General features: G+C 48.9%; 1 protein-coding gene across 4 annotated transcripts in view; it reads left to right on the top strand.

The window, feature by feature from the left end:
• The window catches only part of LOC116844593 (homeobox protein homothorax), a 550,706-nt gene that overhangs the window by 346,098 nt on the left and 193,167 nt on the right, over nucleotides 1-11,441 (top strand). For 3 of the 4 annotated variants that reach the window (XM_032816350.1, XM_032816348.1, XM_032816352.1), the window contains exon 10: nucleotides 1,307-1,458. In XM_032816350.1, coding sequence (XP_032672241.1) covers nucleotides 1,307-1,458 — 152 coding nt within the window. The remainder of the gene's footprint in view (nucleotides 1-1,306; nucleotides 1,459-11,441) is intronic. The other variant, XM_032816349.1, reaches the window with a different exon arrangement.

Genomic DNA, 11,441 nt, shown 5'->3' with positions numbered 1-11,441 from the left:
GAGAGAGAGAGAGAGAGAGAGAGAGAGAGAGAGAGGAAGAGGGGTGGGTCGGCGCCCCCGGGCGACCTGTCATCGTGAACCCCCTGGGAGAGCGCCGGGCTCACCCTGATCTCTCTGTTACGATAGAACCTTGGGAACCGGAGCCTCGGGCACCACGATAAGGCTCGGTCATTTATAATCCGCCGGCGTAAGTAGCCCTCCGCTCTCCTTTCTGGCTGATTGCGAGGAGAAGGAATAAAGGGAACCTCGAACTTCCGGAGCCCGGGCTCGTCCGGGAGATTGATTCGCCGGGACATCGCGGGAATTCCGACGAAATTACATTTTATTCCGTAATCGCGTATCCGAGCCCATCGCGGTGACACGCTAACGATCGCGACTGTTGTAACCGCGTTCTTACGTATTTTATCGATGAAAATATTGAAACACTCCTCGCCCGTATTTATAATACATTATTCTAGAGATTTTATGTACCTTTTCCATGCGGTGTACAAGTGACTATATTGGAAGGATATAAACAAAATGACATCGACGTGTCCGGAGAGCATAACTAAAAGCGTCTTGATATCTCTCATTACTGTCTCGTTCCTCGAGTCCCCGCGCAATTAAAAAGCTAAGATTGATAAATGACGAGGATTTAATGTACGGCGAAGTGGGGTGAAAAGAGGCGGGGGTACCCGGTCGAGCCGAGAACGAAGTGTACACGGGGTCCGCCGGGTCGAAGGGGGCCGGGTGATTGCGGGTGGCTTAATGGTGTTTGTATGCATGGGAACCAGCCCTAGGGTCGAGGTAGTTATCGCCCACCAGGGTATGGACCGAAAATCGGAGCGCGGTTTAAACACGTCGGAAATCCTACTTCGATGTTAGAGGCGTCTCGCGATTTATAATCGCCAACCAAGGAGAAACGCAATTTTACTGAACTTCCCGTATTGAAAATCAAGCAAATATTTAATCGTATTGTAATCATATCCATATTTATATCGTGTATTCATGCTCGTATCATATTTTATATTCAAAATCAAGGAGAAAATCAAGCAAATCGACATTTGTTGTTTGTTTGTTTTTTGTGTTTTTTGATGTTTGTTTCAATAGTAATATAAATGTAAGAGGACCTCAATATTATTACCTAAACATCATTATTGATCTAGAAAGGCCTCAAGAATGACGTTGATATATATTCGCGATATTTCCTTGAGTCAGGTAACAATTCGAAAAAAGAAAGAAGGAAAAAGCGTCGAGAGTTGTTTCATGGACTCTCATTGTTTACCGAGACGGCACGTGATGACCTCTGGCTCTCTCCTTATTGTTGCAGGTGACGCGAGTAACGCGAGTATTGGTAGTGGCGAGGGCACGGGAGAGGAGGACGACGATTCGTCGGGCAAGAAGAACCAAAAGAAGCGAGGAATCTTTCCCAAGGTCGCGACCAACATCCTCAGGGCGTGGCTGTTCCAGCATCTCACGGTGAGTACCTTCTTCATCATACAGCACGTGACGACGTTGCTTACTGTCTTCGAAATGCGTCAAAAGTGTCGCCACGTCGCCGTAGTTGTAGGGGCGAATCATCACTCGTCGCTGTCATTCGCGGATGTATCTTTCTCGCGCGTCGTAACTCGGTTGCAAATAAGGAGAAAAAGCGTCCATGACGAACAGCACTCGTTCGTGGCGATTAAAGCCGTCAAAGAGGTTCGAAGCCGCGGCTCGAATAACGTGCGGATATCAAATTGCGCGTATCAAGTAATTTCATTTTGGTCTCAGAGCAAATTTATTTTCGAGTCACATTGATGCAGAAAAGAACTGGCCGCAGCAGCTAAAATATAACTATGCTAACTATTATTAAAATTATTAAAATAGAAACAGTTAATGTCGTTGTTACCAATATATTCATTATCTGAGCTTCGACGCTCTATAGCACAGAAATATTTTCCACTACAAAGTTCCCATTATTATTATTTTATTTTTCTTTTAAATTGCACTTTCTATACTCGTCAGAAACATCGAATTGACGTTTCGCATTACAAATCCAAATCAAGATTTCCCATTAATTTTTAACATGGAGTAATGTCCACTTTAATGCAAATCCAGAAATTAACATATTTCTTATTTACATGAATATACTAATTGATTCTTGATGCATCGAAGAATGATTCTATCCAAAGTACGATAATTTCCCTCTTCCAATAGTTTTTGTTCAAAGTCGCTGTCAACAAGCGTAGTTATTGACGTTCGTATCGATCCGTGTTCTCGATCGGCGCTAATCCTTTAACACGTTGTAAGGTAGGTCATGGCGCGACGCGTGAGTGAAAACAATAGCCGCATTCCGCGACACTATTCTAGGAAGCGATATCTCGCGTATACGATAGCGAACGTGGCTCGCCATCCCCACTCTACAATTCACAGATAGTGCCACGTGGTCGCTGCGACCATGCGGTCGTTCACCTCACTTTAAAAGAAAAAAAGAGTTAACGTATATATACAAATGGCGCGAGCCGAGACATCTGATGTCACGACTTTAAACCCCCACAACTTTCAAGTAAATCAACATAGCAGCGTGAAACGAAAAGCAATCTTTTTGGCACGCTTTTCCGCTCTCGTCTATTCTGCTCTTTTATCGCCTATTTGGAAGAATCGAGTGTTGCGATCGATTAAGGCACGGCAAACACGCAACCTCTTTCACTTGCGGTCGAATTGTTCAGATTCCTTCTTTCGTCTTGTCTGTCGTAATAGCGACGAGATTAATATGATTACTGTGTATCAAAGTAAAGGAATAATTATCGTGATTATTTGAAAAATGGTATGGGATTATGTTTTGTTCAATTTCATGGACTCTACTGGCATATGTTGCATTGGTACGCGTTGTATCAAACATTCTGTGTACATTTGCACAATGAAAAAAAATATATATAACAAAAGAATTGTGAAAAGACTTGTTGTTTTGCATATGTATTAATGATACAGGGTGTCTGAACTTAAATATTGTATTTAGGTAAAATTTGTTATAAATTAAAGAGAAAAATCCTGTATCATTTTGTATGGATTCTGTCATGGTAATTATTGAATAAGGGTAATTTCTTCGAGATTAATGTGCCTAAAATATCTGGAAATAACTACCACTTTCTTACTTATTCGAACAAACGTGCGCTTTTAATCTCAATTAATAAATTTGTATCTCACAGTAAATATATTGTGTGTACGATAGCGGATTCTTAGCAATGACAGCAAAATGATTAGTCTTTTAGCTAAGTTCGCATCAGCCACTGAAATTCAGCTAATATTACCAAGTCATTTCTTTGCGTGTACTACCTTCACGAGTCGCACATCGATCTTGTTCGGATCTTTCTTCCTCTCTCTCCCTCGCGTGAGCTCGCGGAGAAGCGGAAACTCCGCGTCTCTCTTGACGCGCACGCGTCAGTGTCAAAGTCCGCGGGCAATTAGCGAGAAAGGCACGCTCCGTCGAACAAAAGAAGGACGTTTGAAAAAGATCGGGAGCGAGACAGAGTGAGAAACGACGGGTGGCTAATCTCGTAATGCCGAGATAAGGAACGATCCGACGTAACTAACGGATGGTGGTAGTAGTGGCGGCGGCTCTCGATTCCGCCGCCCGGTGCCCGAGTATCTAATGATTCACGGGTAATCTGAGCCGCAAAAAGCGCAACGCGATTAAGGGGGAGAAACGGCAGCAGCAGCCGCCGAACCCCGGCGTCGGCGGTCGCCGCAGTTGCGTAACGTTGCGCGGCTATTCCGAGCGCAATACATTGTCCCTCGCTTCGCAAGGTCTCTCTCACTCTCTCTCTCGCTCCCTGTCTTTCTCTCTCTCTCTCTCTCTCTCTCTCTCTCTCCCTCTGTAGTTCTCTCCCTCGCACTACGGACACCCCCATAGATTTCGGGTGTGATCAGGTTACCTTGCGCGAGAGCGGTAATCATATTGCAGCTCGGTTAATGCCATTACCGCACTGAGGGGGTTGGCAGCCACCCTCGAAACCACCCTGCAGCCACCTACCCACCGTTCTCCATCCCCCGCCGCTCGCCGCCGTTCCCCCCGCGCCATATCGCGGCTTCAGCAACCCCCTAACAACGTGTATTGGATATGACGTCGGGGATAGTGGGTTCATGGTTTAATGCATATACGCTGTTTGCAGGATGACGATACCGCGCGCACGTTCGCGTTCGCGCTCGTAGAAAGACAAGACCGCGGTCGGCTCTCCTCCTGCTCTCGGTTAATCGCGTCGTCGAGAGCTCTCGCGGGCGTTAACGGCCTCGTACGCGATGCCCAAGTTAAAAGGATTTTAGTGTAAACCAACGGCGGCGGTGGCGGTGGCGGCGCATCGGGACTCGATGCTCCGTCGTCCCCTGACGACACCCGGGCCGAGTTTCGATGTGTCTGTCGATTCGTTCCAAGTTTGTTTCGATGTATGTATTCACCAGAGTCCGGAGAGTTTCAGCCGGTACGCGCGATAATCCCGGCGCGCTTTGCGCGCTCGTTAACCCTCGTACGTATCCATCAAGCCGCGTTTGCCTTTCGGTGTCTCTTTCTATCTCTCTCTCTCTCTCTCTCCCTCTTTCTCAAGAGACGGCTCCCCGCCGAATTACTTAGTTGAAGGCGCATCATTTCGAGATTGCAATCGTCAGGATTCCGAGGCGACACGCTTGAAACGAACAGACTTGAAGCACAGCGAAGAAGTAGCCGCGAACGACGCTCGTATATACCTTTCTCGTTCGCATATTTGAAGTTGATTTTCGTAAAAAGACTGAAACGCGCGCTCAAGGCGTAATGACGAAAAAACGTCGGATCTGAGACGCGCGAGAACTCGCGGCGCGCTCGTTTCCGCGCCAGAGAAGCAGAGAGGGAAAGAGAGAGAGAGAGAGAGAGAAGGCGATTATACGGTACCCACCGCCAGAAATTACGGAGGTTTTTCGCGACAGTCGTCTCGGCGAGCTCCGCATTCGTCTCGGCGTTATTACGAGCGATTAAGCGACTATACCGCGGCCTGGAATTCATTCGGTGCGCTGGATACATATTACACCTCAAAGGGAGTAACTGGCGCGAGCCCCGACCGTGTATTTACCCGAGTGCCAAGGTCTTTAAGTTCCCCTCACGACGTTTCGTCTTTCCCCTCGACTTTTTTTCCTTTCCTCCGTCGGACGAGTTACGACTTCACGATTCTCCGCTTAATGTCCTAATTTTCTGTCGCTTTTCGCGACCGAAGAGCCGACGACGGCGACCGAAATCTCGCGATCTCGCGGGGATCGGTCGATACCCCATCGTCGTCGCAAATTTAAATACACACATATGTATCTCAGACGTGTAATTGTCGGCGCACCAACAACAATCCGACGATTCACGGAAAATTATGACACGTCCGCCCAAGTTCCTCGACGGCGTTTGCGGCGCCGGCCGTGGTCCGCGACTTGCAGGTACATCCGCCATAAATTCGTTGTGTCCGCGACGGCGAATACGCCGATCGTCGCTCATTCCCATTTTCGTCGTATAGCACAGCGCATTGCCGTCGGGAATTCCAGGTCGTGTGTTCGGCACATCGGCCGTACTGAACCGTCGTTTAACCTCGCTGCTGCCGCCGCCACCGGTGAAACATTCGGAATCGCGACGTCTCGCGCCAAGGAATTCGTTGGGGCGCGCCAATGGTCTGTCCCACTTCGTAGCAGCTAGTCCGCATTGACACGGTAGACGGGAAGCAGCAGCCCCGACCGCGCACCGCGCGGCACGCTTGAATAGACATAGTTTATGTATACACATAGTTTAGATGGACGCGGTGTGTGGAAGGGAGGAGGGGAAGTCGACGGAGGGAAATAAGTAGCGTTGAATGGAAAAGCGAATGCGAGGTGCGCGCGGCGTTAAAACGTTACAGACTGCAAAGGACTGGCGAGAAAGAAAGAACAAGAGAGAGAGATAGAGAGAGAACGAGAGAGGCTGGTGGATGGTAAATAGCAAGATAAAGTTGCGCGCTTGTATTAAGAGATTTGCAATAACTTTTGTACGGTGCAACAATTTGCAATATATAATTTCGACGGAGAAATACAATTTCGTTGGGATTGACGAGTGCACAAAGACGCGCGTCGCGAGGAAAGTATATAGAAGGATAGAACGCGGGGATGTGGACGGCAACGCGCGCCTCGCCTATTCAATGCGGCTTCGATATGAATTGGAGATTCGAGGGGGGAATGAATAAGGACGAGTGACCGCGCGCGCGGTCCAAGTGCAGCGTGCAATATCGCATCATGAGGCGCGGTTTTCGTATGAAAGAGCGCGATTGACTGAGTGATTGTTCTCGGCTCGGGTTACTTGCAAACCTCCAAGGGAGGCTATTAATATTATTGCTCAATTCTTTCTCTCTCCGCGATCGCGTGCACTTCCTTATCCGCGGTGTATCTACGGGCGCGCCGGCGATTATTAATCAACTTGGATATTGGGCAATTTGCGCGAGGAAACGATTGACCGAGGAGATCATCTACAACTGTTCGCGCTCTTGTAAGCCTGCCTCGAGTCATAATTTACATAGCCAGATAACGACGTGACGCGAATAGCCGAATGGCAACCTTTAGGCCGACAATGTGAGAGATACGCCCTCGATTAGGACGAAAAGAGAGCATTTATTACCATCTTAAGGCGGATAAGAACGAGCGAGAAAAGGGAAAACAGCGCCGCTCTCAAACGGTTGACGTATCGCGCGAGACGAAGTTCGCGGGACGACGTGGTGCGCGGCTGGAGATTAATGGAATTTCCTAAAAGCGAGTTTACGTATTCGTTTGGCGTGGATCCCCGCGCGAGCTCGCGTGTTTTGCAGCGTGTTTCGCTGACTCGGCGATATTTTCGAAAATCGCGGCGCTTGCCAATGCGCGACGAAACTTTCGTACGGCACGAACGTCCGACGAAGGCCGCGCCGCGTCTTGGTTCTTTTTTTCTCCCGGCGAATTGTTTATCGCCGCGTATGAATAATGTAACAGAAGTTAAGTGCACCGAGTCTCCCGGGAGGAAGTCGATGGTGATCCCACTCGCTATAAGTACCGCCGCTTCATGCGCCGTCGCGGATCTTTCTCTCGTCTTTCTCTCGCCCTTGATGGTGTTCATTCGGATGCTCTTTCTTTCTCTTTCTCTCTATCTATCTATCTATCTATCTATTTATCTATCTATCTATCTATCTATCTATCTATCTTTCTCACTCTCTCCAGTTGTCATTTTGAAAGCCATCCACCGACCGCCCCTCGCTGTCAGTCCAACCGTACGTACGTACGCACGTACACGTCCGTCCGTCCGTCCATCCGCGTTCGTACAACCGGCGCACCAACCAACCAACTCTGCGACCCTCCCCAAGTTTAATTAGACGGAAGAGGAGCATACATCATGGTCGACTCCGTGTCCCGACCTTCCCCGGACGGCGCCGCAGTTGGGCTTTCCAGAATTGTGGGTACCGACCTAGTACTTTCCCTCTCCCCTCTTCTCTCTTCCCCTCCTCTCCCTCCGTTCGTCGTCCTCTCTCGTGTACACCTTCGAGGACGACGTATAGTGCATCACCGGTGCGGAGTTTCGTGAAATACCGTGCAAGTTCTTTCGGAGAAAGAATCGAGATTCTTCCTTACACACGGCTCGAACTGCGGAATTCCCGTCGCAGGTACACAGACTGACGCGTGAGAGATTCTAGTTTCGTTTTGATAAATTATAATGCGCGTATTCATTTCACGCCGTTTGCGAAATCGTCACCTGAAAGGAACTCGCGACGTTGAATTTTCCAGCGGGGTGAGACGTCGCCATTTCGCGCATTTTTCGCTACGTAGCTTCTGAATATTTCGAAGCGCCTCTTTTAATACGTCAAATCCCACGCGATTAATATTATCAGTCAACGCGGACGCCCGCGTCACGAGCAGGCTGGAGAATGCGGTGGAGGACAGAGAAGTAAGATTGAAGGGATGGAATCCACATATATAATCCATTTTAATTACTCGGCGGATGTATCCGTCTAACTCGCAGTTCCCCGCAACTTCTTTCGTTCTCCCTCTCTCCTCGTCGTTCCTTCCGTTCTCCAATTTGATAGCTTCGTTTTATCCCGCTGCCTTACCGTTCTTGCTGTCACTCCCGCTGCACTTTCGTTGCGCGGCCGTAACTTCATTCTGATACGCGGTAGTTTTCTTACCGAAGAGAAGATATTTCGCGAAATTACATTTGGCAGCTTTCCACTGTACAACAACATGGTTTTGCGCATTGAGCACACGAAACAATCATTCCTTTACTGAAGGTTAGATAGAACACACGCTAGTATATGAAATCAGAATTGTAGATTTTACAATCTTATTGAAAGTATTTTGGTATCCAATTATTTTATTTTTAACGATATCTGTAGGATTATTCAAGTTTCTACGAGATCGCGAGCTTTAGATTAGGATATAAAATTAAGTGATATGCATTATTTTTTAATAATTTCATGCAGGTTTCTGTCTTTTGATAAAGAAGAAGGTACAAATGAGATATCTCGGTTACAATATTTCGTGCAAAATGCAAAGCTCCCGAGCCGTAGAATTCTCCGAATGCGAGATGCGGATAAGCTTGAAAGCTGCATCTGGCATATGCGGGCAGATATGGTTTCGGTATTGTCGTAACGGGAGAATGGAGTGCAGTCACAAGGCAATCAATAAGCTATCTAAGATAGGTAAGGCCGCCGCACTGCAAACCGCGAAGCAGCAATGCCATTACCTGCACGCGGTAGAGAGTCCCACGGGCCGAAACGTTAACGTCTTTCCATCGAGATCGATAATGAAACGCGCTTCATTTGCCGCTCGCGCGCCGCCACAGCAATGTATCTTGATACGATCTTTAATGCATCCACGGTATCGCCATCACGCTATGACGCAACACGGGACGCGCGTTTAATACTTTATGGCGCGATAAAGGCAGAGACTCGCGCGGCTCTTATATCTGTGCGATTGTTCGTGCTCAAAGAGGTAGCCGACAACCCGCCGTCATAAGTTATTTTTGACAGAGCAGGCAGGACATAGAGAACGTTGTCGCGTGTGTCGGCAGTTGCTGTAAGAGTCACGAATGTCTCGCTCGAAGATACCTTATCTCGTCGAAAGAATCGTATTGTACTTTAGGTCGCGGTACGACCGAAATCGCACCGATTGCGAGGCTGAGCGCCACTGTCTCCACTGAGACAGTTCCGGCGTGTGGCGGTTTTCGCGAAACGGCGGCCGCAAAAGACGCGCGGAACTGCCTTTACCCCGAATATCTTAAACAATTTGCATAGACAATCATAGCGGCAGTTTTTTCGCCCGTAAAGGGGCTCTCGCTTCGGCACTCAACTCGACTACCACGAGTCGTCGTCGTCGTCGTCATCGTCGTCGTCGTCCCGCGGTTGGCTTGCGCCCGCGTGCGTCGCTCCCTCCGGTACTACCGGAGCGTTTTATGCTGCCATAACCGTAGCGCGGCATGGCCCACTTAGATCTGCTATCTCGGTCCCGCCGCGGTGCCGCTGCGTACCGGCTGACATCTATTGTCCCCTTGGCACCCCTGGACCGGCCATTATCCACCTGCTTCCGGTACTGCTCGGCCGTCCTTGACGTGTCGTGGGTCAAGGTCCACGACGGAACCCTCGGCTTGTCCGTCGTCGTTACCGCCGTGCTTTGCATCCGTTTCGCTACGCGATCACGAAGAAGAAGGAGGAGGAGGCGGCGGCGGCGGTGGCGGGAGCCTTCGTGCGTCACGGGAACCGGGACAATTCTTTCGCGGCGCGCGGAAACCGGCTCCCGAGGCGACACGACACGCCCGTTGTCACCCTATCGGCTCCGAAGGACGTGGAGGAGACGTTTGCATACATCGACCGGCAGTTTTCCGCTCGAACAAATCCTCGAGCCGCGTTTCTTCTTCTACCGGGAAGTCAATGCTTGCCGCGCCGAGTCCCCCTTGTATCGTCCGCTCTTCCGCTCACTGCCACCGCCGCCTTCCCCGGGGACACCTTTTATTCCGTCTGTGTTTCTCGATCTTACGACGTGCGTACAGAGGGATTCTCACGCTCGGCGACGTCGCTGCCACGATGTATGACGTTATGCGTGTGACTGCGCAGGCCCTTCGTTACTTTGATTCACATTAAAATACAACGCTGTGAAAAATCGAGTTATACTCAAGGAAAATTCGTGGGTAAAAAGGAGGACACGGCAATCTTTTTGGTAAACGTTAAAAGCGGGGAAGTATACAATTTTTCTGAGAAATCGTGAAGAATTTCGACTTCAACGTGACTTTTGCATCAAATGGTCGAGAGTGGTAAATATCAGTTGTGTACGCAGTTGCCGAACTTGTCTCTTCTCTTGGCGTTGTCTCTCTTTCAGCCGCGGAAGAAACGTTGCAAAGGTGACGGTAGGGTCAAGCCAGACGACGTAATTTCCTCTCTCGGGACTGGCCGGACAGCCAGCTCGAAGCGACATTTCTGCGTCCTCTCGCTCGTCCTTCGCTTCCCGCGTTCTCCTCTCTTCCTCCTCCTCCACTTCTCCCCGATGAACTTACAACCTTCAACCTCCTCCGGTCGGCCGCAGGGCACGGCAACCAACCCCTTCTTGCCTTCGCCAGTTCTGCTTTGCTTACTGGCGCCGCCTCGCCTCGCATTTGAATATAATACTTGGCCCTCGCCGGGCTCGCGCGTCGCTAACCGAGGCGAACTGTAATTATGTTGATGCGCGGCCATTGTTGCGTCCGTTCTGGACGTCGAGCTGAATGCCGAAACTCCTTCTTTCCCTCTTCAGCGCGGTCTCCACGCTCTCGCCCACTCGGCCGTCGTCGCTCGCGGACAAGATTGCGAACGAGACCGCAACGGATGCACCTCCTCGCGACCGAGGAGGCACCACTACAGGCATATACATACGCATACAAGCGACTTGATGAAGTTTTGCGATGAAATCTCGATGGCGTAAAAGACGTCATGCGAGAAAAAGTCGTGCAATTAAAAGTCTTGATAACTTAGCAAATCTACAGCCGTAACATGTACATGCTATTAATTTTCTATGTTTCAATAACCAAATGATAGGAAATTGTTTTATACAAATATTTTTTCGTCATTTGTTGGGCTACATATAATCATTTTGGAAAAATTAACAAACTCATTTTGTAAATTAAAGTCAGCTTGAAATATGAAGCAATTTGTAACTAAAATAATATCTGCAAAACTGATTTATTCTGTAAGCGAGTTGACAATTGCTTTTCAGCACTCATAATTTCTTTACAGCACGAGCAAGTTTTCTTAGTTATAGCACTCAATTTCGTTTGGTAAGCTATATAGATTCGCTGATTCAAGCAATCCATTTTTTGCCGTGCGTGGGTAGTTGGAAAACAGCCATCTCGTTACAGCGCGAGCGCTGTAAAAGTGCGTCTTGCCCGAAGTCGCCGCGAGGGTGGGTGGCTGAGAGATAGAGTTTCGCGAATCTCTCGCGAGTATCGACTGGAAAAGGAC

The sequence above is a fragment of the Odontomachus brunneus genome, unplaced genomic scaffold, assembly GCF_010583005.1.
Source record: "Odontomachus brunneus isolate Ranch 3 - 2012 unplaced genomic scaffold, Obru_v1 Obru_scaffold_043, whole genome shotgun sequence".
Classification (NCBI taxonomy): Eukaryota; Metazoa; Arthropoda; class Insecta; order Hymenoptera; family Formicidae; genus Odontomachus; species Odontomachus brunneus.
Note: the sequence above shows the minus strand (reverse complement) of the source record. Positions and strands in the feature narration are given on the sequence as shown.